Below are 19,008 nucleotides of genomic sequence, written 5' to 3'. Positions count from 1 at the left end.
TTGATGTGTGTGCTCCTGTCCTACCTCCATGTGCCATAAAAAGATGACAAAACAGTGCAAGTTGAGAGAGAGCTTAGAAGACAGGATGTTCTTCACAAATTCCCCTTTCTCTTACTTTTGTCTAACAGTGCATCTTATTTTGGAAAATCACCTTTATTTCTTTTTGTTTTCCATCAAAAGTTGGGATAAAAAAAGCCCTAATACAGCTTTCTCTGCTCTCACTCATTTTCTGGCTCATGGATCTCTTTAACAGACAGTATTCAGAAGCTATTTAAATGTGTTACATCAGGATTGGGGGTTTTTCCTAAAGTGTTTTATTTAAGTAAAGTCCTTCCTTAAATAAATAAATAGCTACTGGGCTATCATCGCGTCCAAGTGTTTTCAACAAAATTTACATTTTGAAAGACACTGTTGGAGGCTAACACGGCCATGCAATTACTGTATGTAAATCACTCCACTTGTTTCCTAATCTTGCTGAAGATGAAGTACAATTTTTGTGCATGTGCCTCTCCCTCTCAAATTTCCTTAGACAATGATGTTTTCTTGTCTTTTAATTGCTGACCATGATTTTTGTTCTGCCTAGCCTGATTGTATTTATTTTATTATGGGGGACATTTGGCCTTATGATTGTTTTGAGATTGGGTTGGCCGTAGAAACCACTGGGGATAGATTAAAGTTGGGTGCACAACTAATTGCGTCCTCCATCCCACAAATGGAAGAACTGCTTTCTTAATTACAGCCTCATGCAAAGGCTGGGGAATATCCTCTTGTTTCTGTGCCTCACACATCTGCTTTTCTCCATTTTATCCATCCCTGCCAAATCCTGCTCAGCAGCTCCTGCCACATTTTTAATAAGTCTTCTGAGCTGGGCTTTTACTGCTGCTTGGTATCACCACGGACACCTGTCAGACAAAGATGGAGCAGTTCATGTCATTAGGAAGGAGCTCATTCATGGGCATTACATTAAGCTGCGTGGGACTCTGATGAGCAGTAATTTCTCTGATTGTTATTAGTTTCTTTTGTAGGAAGTTTTCCTCCAGGGAGTAATGCAGGGAATTGAGATGGCTGGGGAAAAAAAACGTTAATGGATGCATTTGTCCATCAGAAAATGCACTCTGTCAGAATTAAGTACACTTTTTAAATTGGTTTTGTTTGGGGAAGTCAAGGGGGAAAGAGTTGCAGCCCCAACATAATGAACTATTTGAATGTTTTCAGAACAAAATGGTAACTTTTTCTCTTCTGATGTGATTTTTTTTTTTTAATAACCTGGTATTTTTCCCTGAAAGTGGAATGGGATGTAAAAGAGGTAAAAAAATCATGTGTGTGCCTGTAAATGTTGATCATGGAAATGCCATTAGCTGCTCGGTCTTTAGCTACACTAACAGCTTAATTTTTGTTGCATGAAATATTTTGACCGTACCAAGCTTCTGCCTCCGGAATGGAAGTTTTCTGCATCTTCTAGAATGTTGCATTAATTTTTAATATGAGTGGGAATCGTGCTCTGTAGCATCCCTATGTTTAAAAAAAATCAATTAATTATTGCTATAAATCTCAGCGATTATGCTGCAGTTGTGCTGCTGGGAAATTGGCCATTAACTACCAGGAAATCGCCGATCATCCCTTAGTTGGAATTCAGCTGTACCGACACGAGGCTTTTCCTTTTGGAAATTAACTATCAATGTGATGCATAATTGATAACCATTTATAATAATAACAGTAATCTCCATGAAATTGTCATCCCGGCGTGCGGTGGCTTTGTTAGAGCCTTTACCCCTCGCGTGCTCAGCCTACTGCACTGGTTAACTGGGTTTTCTGGGAAGTTATTGGAGTGTTTTTAGGAGAGCCAGCACTGGTGCAGAGGAATAAAATGCAAAGTAGAAATGCCTGATTGGGCTACGTAAACCTGCAGAACCTGAAGTGCTCCAGAGGATGGGTTAAGTGTTGCTATTGCTGCTCTGCACAAGGGGAAGCAAAACTCCAGGTTACAAACATTGCCCAGGGTCAACTTCTGGACATCAACCTGGACTTTCTGGTGTGGTGTCTTCTCTTGTATCCTGCATTTTGTGAACTGGGCTTTTTTTGGTTTGTCACAAAAATTTTTTTTGCAAATGCTGCAGTGTGAAAATTCACCTGCTGGGGAGGAGCTGTTTGGGGGTCAGTTTGAACGAGTGGTGCCAAGTTTGTGGTTACTGCTGGCTTTTCAGAATTTATTCAATTTTTTAACCCTCTCTAGTGTATGTAGGCAGAGAGGTTGGGACTTTTCAGAGTTATACAGATGGACACTCAGGAGAGGGTTTCTTGCTGTGCTTACACTCATTCCTGCCTTCCTCTTCCCCTCTCTTTGAAAAGCCTCCGAAAATGTGGTGCTGTGCTTTGCTTCTAGAAAGCACAGATTTACACTAATTCTGTTCTTTTAGTGCCTTTCAGTGGGTGGTGGATGGCTGGTGGGGAGCAAAGGCCTCCTCCTTGAGCAGGATCCCTCCTTGGGAAGGTTTGTAGCTGTTACCAGGGTCATCTATCTTCACCTTAAAACACAAAAGAGGATATTGAATCAGCAGTCACATAAAATATTAGTGCGTGTTATGTTGGATTGTTGGAATTCAGCTGTCAGCATGAGGCCTCTTCCTCCATGTCTTGATTCATGAATACTGTTGTGGAACTTGCTTTGAAAAACTCACACCTGGGTTTTACATCAAAAAAAATCAAACCTGGTAAAGTACCACAACAGCAGATTTAGAGGCTGCAGCTGAGCTGAGGCCGGAGTGCTCGGGGATTAAACAAACCTTTGGCTCTCTGTAGGAGCAAAACGCATCAGACCTGAGAGTCTCTGTTAAGGGTCTTCCTCTGTGCCACCAAAATGCAGAAAACCTTTAGCTGTTGTCTCTTTGGAGAGCATTTCTTGTCAAGCAGCCACAGACGTGGCTTCATGGATCATTTTATCTCACTGGCATTGAAAATGTGTGCACCAGAAAAGGCACCCGAAGTTTAATGCTGGCCCTTCAAGTATGAGGGCAAGGACAGGCTGCAGTGACAGCTGGAATAAACATCAAGGTCTTCTTGCAAATTCAAGGTCCATTGATGACTTTTACAGGGCAAGGCTTAAATATGAAAGTGGTTTGTGTGTGAAAGTACTGGCAAAGCAAAACCTACTTTCCTTGTTTTATATACTCTCTAAGAATCTTTCAGCATATGTGAGCCTACAAAATAACCTAATGGATTTTATCTGCTAGGAATAGATTTTAAAGTGAGAAATAAAACTGGAAAGCCCATGCAGGGCTTTGGCAGTTCTTGTGTACGAGGCTGGTTTTTGGGATTGCAGGGAGGATAAAGAGACTGATTTGTGGTGCCAGATGTGTGACTGGTGGGATGCAAACTCACAGCTGTCCTTTCCAAAACCTGCTCTGCTGTTGGGCACAGGCAGATCTCACCTGGTGTGCTGGAAATCCCACACTGGTTTGAGCCAGAAGGGGCCTTAAAGCCCATCTCATTCCACCCCCTGCCATGGGCAGGGACACTTTCCACTATCCCAGGTTGTCAGCCCCATCTACCCTGGCCTGGAGCACTTCCAGGATGGGAAGTCCACAAATCTTACGAATCCTCTCCTTTCTCTGCAGGATCCACAGTGGCGGTATGCACACCAATTCCTGTGAGTTCTCCTAAGTTCCTGGGGGACTGCTGTGCTTTTTGAGTCAGAAAGTTGCAAAATCCCATCAAGAATGGCACTTGTGGATAAACACAAAGTCAAGCGGCAGCGACTGGACAGAATTTGTGAAGGTAAGAGTGTGCTCTCATTTGTCTGACAGATGATTTGAGTAGAATATCTGATTTTTCCTTGTTTCTGTCAGTACTTAGGCATAAAGAGATCCAAAGCCAGGGCTGGATTCCCTGTGTTCTCTGTAGGCTCAAAATACATTCACACAGTTTTGGCTACTCACTTGGAAGTCATGTGTAGTCCTGTGAATAAGACCAGGTCACCTCCTCGTATCCTAATTTCTACTAAAATGATTTGGTCGGTCCCAATTTAAAACACATTTACTATCATCCTGTAAGAAATTGATGGAAAATTTAAGAGGGGTTGTTCCAGTGGTTTTGAGCACATTGTTGTAACAGCTTTTCTTTGGTTGGTGTGTGGGGATCAGGCAGGTTTGCTGTAATTCTTCATTCATGGTGTGTTACAGTGTCACGGCACAGGTGACTGTTACCTTGTAGATCAATTTTCCAGCAGAAAAAGTTTTTAGGAAACATTTTCTATTGCAGCTCACATGGTGTAAGCTACTTGAAATCAAGTGACGGCAAACAAGCTCTGACTTTTTGGTGTCCACTCCAATAATTCTTCAATGCTCGTGCAAGTTTTGCCATCAGCAACAAATGCAGAGCAGAGTGTTATTTTAGGAAGAATATCTTATGTCTCTTCAGGAGTTCCAGTGTTCAGTTGCTCTTAAGGAAAAGGAAAGTGGCCTGCAGGGTAACAATTTGCAGTATTACTTGAATGCCAATAAGGTGAAATAGGATTTGGTGGTGGATGAAAGCACAGAGCTCACAGGGGAGTTGTGCTGCACCCATTTGAGCAAAATGTGTGGGGCTTTGTGGAGTTTCAGTGAGTGTGAAATGCTGAGCAGCAGGACAAAGGTGGGTTTTGCCTTGACCGTTCTGTGTTATATATTGCTTACTCTCCACTGCTGCTGCTTTAAACTCATCATAAGTTACTTACCTCTATTAATTTTGCCCTGTTCATTTTGGAAAAGGGGAGACAAAGCAGAGGAGATGAAACTCATCTCCTCTGGAGGAGGGAGTATCCAGGGTACGCTGCAGTATGGAGCTGCCTCCTTCTCCTACAGAATGTCATAAACACTCAGGTGTAGCACACTATCTCATCTTCAAAACTTACTTTGAACTTGACTTAAAAGAGTTCTATCAGCTGAGCCTGGATTTTCAAAAGCTGCCTTCCTGGTTTGATGTTTACCATCAGATCTAGTTGCTGAGTGTACAAGAAATTCAAAAGGATCGTACGACAAACCTGCTAACAGAGCTTTAGATGTGATTGAAGTTTATATTCTTTTTCTCTGATATATGAGCTTTTTTCTTCTTTCTTGGTCAAAAGATCTTCTTTTCTAATCTGTAAATGTGCAGGAGACATAACTTTTTAAAGTATACTTTGTCATTTGCCGCTGGGTTTGTGATTTGATGGAAATGATGGGAGTCACCATTGCAAGACGCTGTTGTGTTGTATTTGTGAGCAACAGACAAGGACTGAATGTGAGGAGCATTGTAAAAATTACCTTGAAAAATGCAAAAAGCTTCGGATCTGCCAAAACACTATGTTTGTAGGACAGCTGAATACTCTACTGGCCTCTCTGATGGCTATTTTTTATTACAGGCTCCTAATCTTGGATTATAGCATAGAAGAGCACTGAAAGGGGCCATTCCAGCTGCTGTGAAAACACACTTTGAAAAAAAATGATCACTTTCCTCAGTTTTGTCATTAAAAGTATATGGAATAATCAGTGATGAGAAATTGGGGAACTAGCTCAGCAGATGGAGGAGAGGAGTCTTTGCTAACAGAACTGTGTTCACTGAGAGGAATCTATTGCTCCATCAACCTTAGGGCAGTGTGGTCCAAAATAGTTGCTTTTAATGATTTCCTGTTCTGTGGAAGCACTTAAGGAGCTTTTCTCTTTAAATGTGAATGGGATACAAAGCTGCATTTACCTGATGAAAGACCAAATGTCTGGTAGCACAGAGGTGGATTTCTGTGCTTTTCCTGAAGTTGCATATACCATCCCTTGTACTATTCCCCACACAAACCCTTGCGGACTCTGCTAGGAATGGACTTTATTCCGTGCAGCAGGATGGTGGCAGGTCTGGAGGTGAAATATCCTCAGGCTTCATGTCGTAATCACTGTCCAAACTGCCAGACAGATTCTTCTTCCTGCAGGCTTACTGAAACCATAACCAGACACATGTTGAGGGAAATGCCTTACAAACTGCTGGAGCATTAAAAGAGTTTATTAAGGAGTTGCAGTGTTTGTGTTACTCTGTTAAACGTGCATCTGGCGTGGAAAAATAATCTAAGCCATACAAGGAGGTGCTATTGTTTAAAAAGCCAGTTCACAGCCTTTACAGGCAGGTTTATGAGTCTTGCAAAGAGAGGAGCTATGCAGTCTCAGTGCATGGCTCAGCTTCACCAGTTCCTCTAGTTTTGGGGTTTTTTTAATATATATTTATGACATCTTTGTATGACAGCGTTACTTTTTGCTCTGAGCAGGCTGGTTTGAAAATGTGAGCTTTTTGACCAGGTCACAAATTCTGATCTGTAGAGGAGTATGGGTGAGATAAAGGTCCGGGCTTGAGGGGATAAAGGAATTTCAGGGCAGCAGCCTGCAGCAAAGACATTTTGAATAGTCTGTCAACAATTAAGTGGGATGGTGATGCTCATCCAAATCAAGTGAAGTTGGACTGTGCTCAAAGTGGTCTTGGCTTACCCATTTCTTTCTCTTCTGGTTGTCCCAGAGACTTTGGGTGCCTCTTCTGTAATTGGATCCGTATGGGTGGAAGCATGGACCCATTGAATGGCTGGGGCTTTTGCAAATAATGTATACAGAGTGGTTTACATAGTTCCAGTTTGTGGAATTGTGTCTTATTCCATAGTGGGTCAAAGTATGCTTTAGAGGTGGAGCTGCTGGTGCTGTGTGGAGTCAGACTTGTCCAGCAGCCCCTCTTTTTGGTCCTGTTCCCATGAGCTTGTGATTTTGCCACATTTAAAATTTTTTTTGAGCTGAAATTTTCCATTCCACCATGGGGTTTTTACCTCGGGGTGTATGAAAAAAAAAAACAAACCAGTAAAAATTGTGGAGCCACGTCCGAGTGGGAGATGGAGAGGGAGGGCTGTTGGCTTTGCTGTATGTGAAACAAAGCCGAGGCACGGTCCTGCAGCCATGGATGTGGAGCTGCCAGACCCGCCTGCTCTGCCTGGGATAAAAAGGGCCTGAATTTTGCAGCCAAGTTGCAGTGTGTAGGAGTGGGCTTGTTCCCATATCTGGTGCAGTTTCCTTTCAAAGAAATGGCAGAAAAGCCCTCAGGGGAGAAGCTCCCTTGCCTTTCATTTAGGAAGCAACAACAGAGAGATTAGATGTAATTTCTTCTGTGCTACCTGTGGCAGAACAAGGTGTGTGACAGTGCCTCCAAGAAACCCCACACTCAGAAGAGCATGGCACTCCTGGTGCATGGTATCCATCCCTCCCATGGGACTCCAGTGCTCGCACATGGCATTCCCAGGCAAGGAAATAACTTGCAGCATCATTTTTGCTGCTTGCTCAGCTGATCTGTATCCTGTGCTTCTGTCAATACGGTTAAACAAATATTAAACATCACCAGGAGCTAGGCAGGGAGTGAGGAGCAGCCCATCAGCAGAGCTGGCTGTGTCTGTGGGAGCAGGCAGAGGAGAAGGTGCTATGGTGCTGTGTCATTGCCTTGTTGAGTGTCAAAACCCATCAGGGACAAGGCAGCAGTGGTGGCACTTCCCAAATGCAGGACGGCAGCATCTTGTCTGTGTGTAGAACACGGGTTTCCCAACGCCACTGAATTCCTCTGTGATGATCCCAAGTGCTGCCTGTGCTGCGGACCACTGCAGCCCCGCTAGCCTGTCTTCAACACCAGTGCCATGGAATGGGAATGCCTGGCTTTAGAGGTTACAGTTTGCACTAACATTTATGAGTCAGTAAAGCTTTCAGCACATGCCCCAAAAGTGGCAGCCCTGAGATGAGCAAGAAGCAAAGTGAAAAAATAATTGCAAGGCCAAGCGAGCCCAGACATTTTCTGACAGTTTTTGCTCCAGGATTTGTCATTATCTAGTGGGAAATCATGTCCTTACGTGTCAGTTTGTGCCACCAAAGTTGCCTGTACTTTGCAAAATAGAACTGTTTGCAGGGCAGACAAGCCATCCATATTCTTTGTTTTCTTTCAGATCCTTTGATATGTCTGCTGGCTGATAAATGCCAGCACAGTCACATAATACTTTTCAGTGCTTAATGCATGAGTCCCTGGCTTTTTGACTTAACTGCCTTACATTCTGAGTGGCACCATGGTGTCCTCTTTGGCTGACGGTTCTGTGGTGCTACCTGTAATTCATACTTCCTGTGGGAATTCCTCATGTATTTACCTTCCAGCCACTGTAGTATCTGTGTGTGGCCTTGACTCTCCACAAATCCTTGTTTCTCAGTGGGAATGTGACCCCAGTGTGGTTACTGAAGCCTCTTGGGTGGGTCTGAGTCCTTGATGCAATAATTTGTCTGCAGACCTTGAATAGGCACCTTCCCATGACACACTGTCCAGCTGGGATCATGGAATTACAGGGTGGGTGAAGGGGCTGCCCAGGGAGGTTTGGAGTCCCCATCCCTGCAGGTGTCCAAGGAAGGACTGGATGTGGCACTCAGGGCTCTGGGCTGGTGACAAGGTGGGCATCGGGTACAGCTCAGTCTAGGTGGTCTCAGAGGTCTTTTCCAACCTAGGTGATAGTGTGAAATGGAGGAAGGAATTTGGGGGTAGGAATGGATGTTTTCAACATCACCAAAGTTATCTCTGCCGTGGCTGCATGAGGCTGGTTAATTCATTTCAAGGGTGGACAGAAATGTTGTGTTCCACTTTTCCCCCTGTGACAGAAGTCAATGCAGACCATGTCCAGTGATATTTGAGTAAATACACTATGTAATGGTAGGTACTCTGGTACCTACCTGGAGCTATGGCAGGGCTGCATTTTACCTCTTTATTTCAGTTTATCCTCCATAGAAGTGGACTTAATAATCACAATGTCAATTACTGCTTATTGTGCACTTTCTTATTGTTAAAAAAAACCACACTAACGTTCAATAAAAGCGCCCCTGAAGAATTGTGATGTTCCTGGCTTTTCAGGAGTATTTGAACAATGCGTCCCTGCGGTCTGGGCTCACACACCACTGACAGCAGACTGTGGAACAGGTTCTCATTCAATAACCACAGTCCATCCGTGCTAAAATATAGAGGAACCTTGCTCCTGGAACCAAAAGGGAAAATATACTTTAAAACTGCAATTCTGGAAAGTGGCTGCCTCCAATTCTTGCTGCTTTGTATAATGTAACAGTAGCCAAAATGAGTACATTTGATATTTGGGTGGAGAAATTTTCTTCCATTCTTGCAAATTTGCACACCAAGTAGAATCTGATAATACTTATTTTACTGCTTAGAAATAGAATCATCTTATCTCAGGAAATCCTTATCACCACTAGGCATTTGATGAGAAACAATGAGTTAAAGATGATATCAGGCACGGAAGAAACTGCTTGTCCTGAGTAAAAGTGACTTATTTAGAATAAATGTAGACCTTTTGTATCTAGTGGATTTGAGTTTCTTTGTTCCATGAATATAAAACACAGTATGAGGATTTCCCCCCCATGAGAAAGCTTTTTGTACTTTTTTTTTCTTTTTTTAAGTTTCCACCTCAAAGCACATAAACTGTCAGGCTTTTAAGGAAGGGTTGCTTACCACATTTAGCCTAGAGAAAAAGCAGTGTTAGCTTCTCAGATCTTCTGCCATTGCACCCTGTGCTGATTTGTGCAAACTGAAGATCTGTCTGGCTGCTCCTGATGTTTCGCTTTTCCAACGTTAAGTTCTTTGGCCTTTATGAAGATTTCAGAAAATCACTTCAAATTCCTAGAAAAGCTGGATTACACCTCTTTTTACCAGTGAAAAAGTAGTGCTCTTAATTATCCCTTCTCTGATAGAGGCTTGGCAGGTTTGGGAATTACTTGTCATTAATAGGTTCTGTTAAAATTTTATGATTTTTTATTTTTTTAAATTGGACAGTATCATGTGGATGTAGAAAGTTCAAGCAGCCTCAGTGAGCTTACAGATATTATTCAAGCTTATTGACCTTACTCCATGAATTTCAACCCTTTTGCTGTGCTGAATCAAGAACTCTCTATGCTCGTAAGAGTCCTTCTTGTGCTTTGGGATGGAGCTTGTATCCAGGGGTGTGCTGTGCTCCTTGCATGAAGGCACAGGCTGCTCCAGTAGCTTCCAGTCCCGTGTGGATGTTTTTCCTGTGCATTCCCTCCTGTGACTTCCATAGGGGAATGTGCATGACAAGATGTAGGACTAGAGCCAGATACAGAGCCAGCCTGACAAAATGCCCCAGGCATCCAGGAAAGAGTAAGACACATTTAGATAAGGTTGCAGACAAAAATTCCATTAATTTGGTGTGCATCATAGTAGATGTGTGGCTCAAGCTGTTGCAGGAGGGGGAGCTCCCCTTTCCCTGGACTGGAGGGCCGTATGCACCAAAATAGGAAAAAATTCTTCTGCTGTGTTCTCCTTGTGTTTAAACCCCCATTGATGGGAACTTAATACATGTCTCTTAATTCTGCCTTGTATTTTTCCATTTTCCCCTGCCTCCAGACAAGGTTCTGTGTAACACGGTTTACAACTTCATGTCATTAATTAAGAAACAATTACAGCTGATGACTTCAATACCATCAACTTAATTTTCATCCCTACCACATTTCCCGTTTAAATTAACTGGTTTAGGGATTAACATGTTGTCATCATATCTGGGTTTTTTTTCTCCTTACTCTAAATCCTCCCCCTCATTTAAAGATTACTCAGAAAAGTGGTAATATTCCCAGAATATTCACTGGGAAGGGGTTGTTGGAGCAGGGCCTCGGGGCAGCCCTGGCGCCTCTTCCCGAGCTCCGGAATGTGGGAGCGCTGCAGAAGCTGCCTCCAGCATCCAGGGGGTAGAAGTTGGCTGCTTCCAAATATGTGATGAGAAATGATCAGTCCTCGGGGACACATGAGAACAGGATGGGTTTTCCTCCAAAATACCAGAAAAAAGCTTCTATCTGACTCCCAAGTTACCCTGTTTCAGGGACTGGTGCTGTTTGGATCTGGGCCAGTCTTTTCGAATTTATCCTGATTTCCTGAAAATTTATTGGTAAATATTTTGACAGGCGTAGGACATCTGGCTATACTAAAATAAAGCTGCAGGGAAACACATTACACAACTTTTCTTTTATATTTTTTGCTCTCCACAAACAGATGTAATGGATCGAAGTGCCGAAACAGTGAAGGTTTTCATTAGAGAGCTTTCTTCAAAGAGCAAGTTTTGAGTTGGTTTTGCATTTCTTAAAATTGCAGGACATTGATCATTTCTTAGTGACACTTTTATATAGCCCATTAGCTTAACAGTATTAATTTGGTTTTTCTTTTTTTTTTTTTTTAATTATCTTTTTAATTTTTGTTTAAAACAAAACACTCTCTGCTGCCATCTAGCACCTCAAAACTCAGGTTAAGTTCACAAAATAGCCTTAGTTATAGATTGACACCCACTTCAGAGAGAAAACTGTGTTGCTGCTGATGATGATAGAGATATTTGACTGACTCAACAAAGAGGGAACATATTAAGATACAGCTCACTTTTGATGATTTGCAATGCAACAGTACAAAAGACCAGTCTTTCAAAAAAGCAAGACATAAATGCTTTTTCAGCAAAAGTAATACTTCCTCCTGTTTGGTTTTGGTTTTCATCTGTGATGGGTGTGAAAGGGAAGTACATGTTTCAAACTCTTGGCATCATCAGGGGAAGTAAGGCACAGAGACACCCTGAGCCCGAGCCTGTTTATCACCCCAGGCCATGTCACGGTCTAGTAATTAATTATTTTTTATGCAAAGCCCAGGCATGCATTGCAGAGTTCAGATTTACAATATATATTCATTTAACAATGGATTTCTCTACTGCTTTCTGGGACAGACATAATTCCCATGCTTTTCATTACACATGCTGTTTAAATCTTGATCCTGAATTCTTATTAAAAATGATGAGATTTGACCTCAAAGTCTAATACCCAGTTTTGGAGACAAGGTGCTTGATGTGATTTCTGGAGGATTATTTTTAAGAGCATTCGTAGATTAGATCTTTGCGAATGGTTGAGGGATGTGCCCAATGAACCTTGTCTGCTGCTTTTCACCCACTGTTCAGCATCCAGATTGATTTTTATTCTGTAGTCCCTGAGACTGTGTAGCTGTGTGCTGTAGGGATACATCTGATATTTTTATTATCCCTTTGTTGATGCAGGAATGTGACAGTGCTGTTTCTGCCAACTTTTATTGGAGTTTCCCCATACTTAAAGGCAAAATGGTTTCTGATTGAAGTTTGAAGAGCTTGTAAGGCTCATTCCAATGGCTCAAAGTGTGTTTTACAGCTGCTCTTCTCTTTTTTAGCTGCAAGTGTGTTTTAGATGATTGCTGCCTTCCTGCATTTGTTACCTGCAGTTTGATTTTCTTCCTGGATGGCAAATCATGGAATGGTTTGAGTTAGAAGGGACCTTAAAGACCATCTTGTTCCACCCCCTGCCATGGGTAGGGACACCTTCCACTATCCCACATTGCTCCAAGCCCCGTCCAACCTGGCCTTGGACACCTCCAGGGATGGGATATCTACAGTTTCTCAGGGCAACCGCCAAGGCTTTGCCATGGAGTATGATAACATGAGGTGATAAGTTACCACATGCTCACTGGGGTGCTTCCGGCACCTACTCATTCCCAAATAAACAGAAGATAATTTGTAGAACCACAGAATGTCGTGAGCTGGAAGGGACCCACAGGAATCATTGAGTCCAACTCCTGGCCCTGCACAGACACCCCAGCAATCCCACCCTGTGCATCCCTGAGAGCAGTGTCCAAACGCAGCCTTGGGGCCGTGCCCATTCCCTGGGGAGCCTGTTCAGTGCCAAGCATCCTCTGGGGGAAGAACCTTCTCCTGATACCCAACCTCACCCTGCCCCAACACAACTCCACCCATTCCCTCTCATCATAGGGAAGATTGGGGTAAGGCACCCATCTGTGAAAGGGGATATCCAGATGGAGAGTTGTTGTGTGGCAGTGACTGGAGATGTGGCTGGCTGGCCATGAGAGTGGGAAGGAGCATATCTCCTACATCCAACCCCTTCCAGCCAGAGGTTGGCACAAAACAGCAGCAGAGAGGCAAATCCACAGGGATAAAGGGAAAGGTCGCTCATTTCTGTTTGTGAAATGCTTCCATGCACCTTCTCAGCACGATGCTGGCTGGTGGGAGTGGAAAAGGTCTCACATCCTCTCTCCTCACATTGGCTTGTGGGGTTTTGGGGGGATCCCTGGGGAATGATTCAGAAGGGCACTGCAATACAGTGTCACCAGCTTGGAGAGGCATCTGCTGGCTCTGGCATGGGAGGTTCTTTGCTGTTTGTTGGGGTCCCATACTGACCTTTTATTTTCCGTGTGCCTGGGCCCAGTTGTATGTCACTAATGGGAATGGTGGCTGAACCCAGTCGCTGGTCCCAGCTTGTGAGTCACATTTCAGGGCAGTGTGTGCTCCTTCATTCCTGGAGCCTGTCACGCCAATGGTTGTGGCACATTCTATCCCAGCACTGAGGGATTGAGTTACAAACGGACATAAGCTTTTGGTTTTTTTGCTTTAAAGTCATCAAAATGCAGAGTTCCATGAGGCAATGATTGTTTAATAACCGGCTGATCTTAAGAGTGTTTTGTTGTAATGCACCAAGTTGGTGTTTGTGAGCGTTTTGTTGAAGTTACAAAGCATTGATGCTTTTGGTTTGGAAATTGGTAAAAAGCATGTGGCAGGGCTTCAAGCGCTGAGTGCTTTCAGATGCTGTGCTGCTCCTTTGATTATTGAAAATTATTCCAGCACAATCCTGCTAATTTTCTCTTTGTGCTCCCTTAATTTCAGGAGACTGTTAAAAAGTCCATCTAGGCAGAGTGCTTATTGCCACTGTGAGGGAGATTTTGCAGAGCCAAATTTTAGCAAATGCAGTAGTTTCAAAGGATTTGGAACATTTTCTTGCTGCTTTTCCTCTCCCTTTTTTTTTTTTTAATTTTTTTTCTTTTCAATTTGTGCGCGTTTGTGTATGTGTGTGTGTGCATTCCTCACACTGCATCCCATTCCTTTTCTTCTCCACAGCATCCACGGCACACCACAGTACAGAGTAAGCTCATTTCTGCTTCCTTGGCATCCTGCAAGCTGAACATGGGCGGAGGATGTTCGGGAGAGGCTTTCTGAGCTTTGGGGGTCATTAAGCACAATCACACACAGTCCTTGAAAGCCCAGGCAGGGAGGGCAGGAGCATTTATCCTCCCAGTAGCTTTGTACCTTGTCACCTGAAAACATATGACAAACACTGATTAATCTTAACACCATCCCAGTGTGAGAGGTGTATATTATTATATCCCTCTTGATGGAAGGGGAATCGGCAAGTAAGAAATTAAGCAATTTACTTTCTGACAGTGGCAGAGCGAGGTATAAAGGCTGGGTGTCCTGATACCTGCTCTCTCCATTAACAAGAGATGTATTTGTTCTCCAGAGGATTTTTCACTACCACGGGTAGGATTCCTTTGCCTTTGAAAGAGAAATAGCCTTTCCCACACTGCTGCCATCTTACAGGTTTTGCCAGAAATTACATTTGGCACGTTGTTTCTGTTCCACTCTCTCCCAGAAGAAAATAATTGGGGGGGAAACATCAACATCATAATCTACATTAAAAATATTTTTCCCCAATATAAACAGGATTTAAGTTTATAGTTGAAATATATTTTACAATAATAAGAAGCAAAACTAATCCAAATCTGTATTATTTTGCTGCACAGAATAATTTTTCCTGCAACTTGCTTTCAGAATAGGTAATGAAATGTTTTATATCAATATGAATGAGATTTTGCAGCCAACCTCTCCTGAGTCAGTGCTACGAACTCCAAAAAATGTTGTTTACACAGTTGTGTTGCAGATTTAGTATCCTGATTTCCTACCCTGGGTTTTATGTGTAAAACACTCTCCTCATGGGAGGAGAACAGCACTTTCTAGCATTGCTTATTTCACATCCACTGCAAGAGGGTTCCAGGCTCACATTTCTTGCCTTTTGAATGCAGTGTCTAAACAATGGGCCCACCTTTCTTGTACTCTGTCATCACCTTTTTTTCAGAGCAGACTTCTGTGGTCGTTGTATCATAACCAAATATTGTGGCAAAATTTACCATGTATGAGATCAATGCTAAACTGAAAATCAGGATATTAAGTCAAAACTCTGCATTTTCCACATGATCTGAAATACCAGAGCATTTAATCTCTTGATCAGATTTTTTTTTTCTGTGTGTGGTGTTTTTCTCCTTTCCCAAAATACTGCTAGAATTAAAAGATAAAGGGAGAATAAATTTTCTGCCTGTTCCACAGTCCTTGTCTCCCCCTCATGTTGAGGGTGTGGGTGCCGGTGCCTCCGGCACTCCTGAGAAACACCAGCGCCATCAGTTACATCAGCTTGGGCCCCAGGGCCTCTGTATCTTCTCCTGGCCATCCTGCTTGGGTCTGGATGCAGAAATAGGAAGAGAATAATTTCATAGAATTTCATAGAATCATAAAATGGTTTGGGTTGGAAGGGACCTTAAGGACCATTTAGTTCCATCCCCTGCTGTGGACACCTCCCACTATCCCAGGTTGCTCCAAGCACCATCCAACCTGGCCTTGGCTGCCCCATCATCCCTTCCGGTGATGGGGCAGCCATAGCTTCTCTGGGCACCCCATGCCAGGGCCTCACCACTCTTACAGGGAAGAATTCTTTCCCAATATCCCATCTAACCCTGCCCTCTGGCAGTGGGAAGCCATTCCCCAATGTCCTATCAGTGCATACCCTTCTAAAAAGTCCTTCTCCAGCTCTCTTAGAGGACCTCAAGGTACTGAAAGGCTTTGATAAGATCATCCCAAAGTTTCTGCAGGGTGAACAATCTCAATTCTCTCAGCATTTCCCCATAACAGAGGTGCTTCAGCGCTCTGATCATCTCTGTGGCCTCCCCTGGACTCGCTCCAACAGCTCTGTGTCCTCCTTATGTTTCTGTCCCCAGAGCTGGATGCAGCACTGCAGGTGGGGGTCTCACCAGTGGAGTAGAGGGAGACAATCACCTCACTTGCCCTGCTGCCCACACTGCTTGAATTTGCAAAGGGGCTGCTTTTAAGATTGCCAAAAAGAGAAAAAGAGAAGACTCTTCCTGCCCATCCATAAATATTTCATTCTGATCATTTCTTATTCATTTCTTGGTTCACTGGGGGTGTAACATTTCCTTTGCTGCCATGGTGGCACAGGAGGCAGCCCAGCTCCATGGCTCCTGGCCACGTCTTCCCCACTGGATACAGCTCTTGGTCAAGAAAAACTGGGACCACCAGAGCCGTCCAAAGAGGACATCTGGCCCTTGGCTGCAGGGAATGTGCAAATCCTGCAGCCCCAGATCCTGCAGGCATTTGCTTCTGCTTGGCTTGGAGCACGGGAATAATAGGTTTGTTCCATTGAGGCCAGCACTTAGGGGATAAACCATCCATATGCATGAGTGTTCCAGTGGCAAGTCCCCAGTTAGGGTTTCCTGGCCCTTGTGAAGAGCTGGAAGAAGAGCACATCTCCTGCCCAAGGGCTGCAAGGCTGCAGGGGCAGGCTGGTGCCAGGGTGGTTTTCAGAGCCCAGATGTGCTCCTGTGCATGGGATGGAGGGAGTTTGGAGGGTGCTGCTGTCACCCATGCGTGCGCTGGGCAGGGCACGGCCACCAGTCACAGATGTGTTGGTTTGGGCGAGGTTTCTATTGTGTGTCCGTCCTGCGACCCAAGGGCTTGTTAAAGCCTTTGGCTTTTTCAGAGGTAGTGAATGCTCCAAGCTCCCTTCTGACTTCCCTTGCAGTTGTTGAAAGTCAGCATTTTTGAAATTTCATTTCTCTGTGGCATGATTTTTTGCATTGTCAACCAGGGCTTTAAATGGTGACTGTTCTTTAGTCATTTCTTTTAAGACAATGGTGGAAGATGCCCTTGATCTACAGACCAGGATTTTATTATTTTGTCATATACATTTTTGGTAGATTTCTTCTGCTGTTTCAGAACAAACAAATGGCACCAATCTCACTGCATCCAGTTGGGAATGCATTTTATTCTTTAGCAAAATGTTGTTGTAATAAAACGTTTTTGTTGGTTAAAATATTCTCTGCTTTATTTGTAAGCCACAAATGTGTCTTCCCATCTTGACTCTCACAAAAGAAGAAATTTTCCAGTGTGCCTGAAGTTTGTTAGTTAATTCAGTACAATGCCAATCAGATATTCTCTGAGAATTGCATAAATAATTGTTTGGGGCCCACGTTTTGCGTGTCTGTGTAATATCCAGCATAATTTTCAAGATCCTCATTCTTGAGGGTGGAATTGGAGGAGAGAATGTTTGAAGAGGATTTGTAATATTTACTGCAATAAAGAAATATAGGGATTACTCAAAGATCCTGTCAGTATTTGGGTCAGAAATATAGCCCAGAGGTATTAAGATGATAGGCAAGTATAAGCATTAGACTGTATTAGTGATTTAGCTATCATAATAGCACAATAGTCCATCATGTGATGGCTTGTGCACTAAACATTTATTGTGGATTAGCCAGGAAAAATGCTCAAGCTGTCTTGCAAAGAGACCAGGGACGGTGACTGTTCCTCCTTTCAGCGGGTCTGTCTTGGAAGGGGGTATATTGGAGGGCAAAAAATCTGTGATTGTAGCAGAGAAAGGCAAAATTGTTTCCGTCTGACTCTTTTAATTCAAAAAATAAAATGTTGCCTTTGTAGCAGTGGTCAGCAAAATAAGGAGCAGTTGAGCTATTCTTCTTTGAAAAGGAATATTTGAGCATGAGCAGCCTGTCATAATTTAGATTACGTGTTTTGGGGAGCCATTTTAATATCTCCTCTGAAAACAATGACTCTATATGGAAATTTTTATTAGATTCCCAAATAACAATTTTCTGTGCTGTGATTCCATCTAAATCCCTTTGCCTACTCTAAGTGTAAAAAAAGCTTAATCCACATGAATGTTGAAATACTGCTCAGTATAAATTGAGTTTTGTGTGATGTTTCTGAGTGTATTCCTATTTCATAAACATGTACTTTTTCCAAAGGAAGCTGGAGATAATGGGCAAAAGTCTACAATTCCTTTTTGCTTTGTTAGGCCAGGCTTAAGATCCTTTGATCCTCCCCTCCTTCTCCATGACCTGTGTTAGGGTCTTAAAATTATACATTCCAGATTACACCTCCACAATTTTCTGTCCTGGGATGATGAAAGGATTTGCGTATTATGGTAATAATATAAAGAATCCTTTTGGAGCCTAGTTAGCGTGGCTAATTTGAAACTACAAAAAAAAAAAAAACCCAAAAAAGTAATTTCCAACGCAAATTATAATATTCATAAAGTGCTAAACAGATACCTAAGTAATTTCTAATCGCTCTCGTATTCTCGAGTATCTTGCACTGGCCTTTTTTTGGCCTGTCTGCTGGCTCCCATTTAATTCGTCCTTAGCTGTGTGCAGTGGATTAGCATTTCATCAGGTTGGATTAAGATTGAGCTGACACTGGAGCTTTCTTTCTTATTTTTCCATGCGCGTGTGCGGGGCCGAGCGGATCCATGCACGTTCCGTTATCCCGCTGCCCATCCCAGCAGCCTCCCCGAGCACGTGAGGGAGGGGGGACAACCGAAACAGATGAAACACGCGTTAAAAAAAACGTTAAAAAAACCACAAAATAATTTTTTAAAAAAAACCCCAACATGCCCCGAGGGAAAAATTGCATTGAGGTTGCTGGCTGGGTCAGTGCGTGAGATTTCATCGGGCTAAAATGATGTCACATGGAGCGAGGGCTTTAGTGGTTTTATTTAGCTCCTAATCCCCGCACACTGCTCGGCCAGTTGTCCATGTGTGCTCGCCGTCCCCAGCGGCACAGGATAAAGCATCTGGGCTGAGCGCGGCCGCTCTCCTGCGCGGCTGCTCCGCACGGCCGGGGGCAGCCCCTCCGCCGCATGCTCTGCCTGCTAAGGTTACCGACCATTCATAATTCAGGGGGCACTCGGAAAGACAAAACCGCCCGCCGGTGGTTTCTGAGGTCCCAGGAGGGCTCAGGCAAAGCACGGTCCGGTTTGGATGCGTGCCGGAGAAGCGCTG

General features: G+C 43.5%; 1 protein-coding gene across 1 annotated transcript in view; it reads left to right on the top strand.

Annotated features, from left to right (window-relative positions):
* Window positions 1-19,008, top strand: part of LOC309575637 (C-terminal-binding protein 2) — a 131,829-nt gene that overhangs the window by 72,232 nt on the left and 40,589 nt on the right. Inside the window, exon 2 of the mRNA XM_082286288.1 lies at window positions 3,615-3,774. Within this exon, the coding sequence (XP_082142414.1) occupies window positions 3,717-3,774 (58 nt within the window). The 5' untranslated portion in view covers window positions 3,615-3,716. The remainder of the gene's footprint in view (window positions 1-3,614; window positions 3,775-19,008) is intronic.

The sequence above is a fragment of the Coloeus monedula genome (assembly GCF_965178545.1).
Source record: "Coloeus monedula genome assembly, chromosome: 8".
Taxonomy (NCBI): Eukaryota; Metazoa; Chordata; class Aves; order Passeriformes; family Corvidae; genus Coloeus; species Coloeus monedula.
The sequence above is the reverse complement of the archived record's forward strand: the minus strand, read 5'-3'. Positions and strand labels throughout refer to the sequence as shown.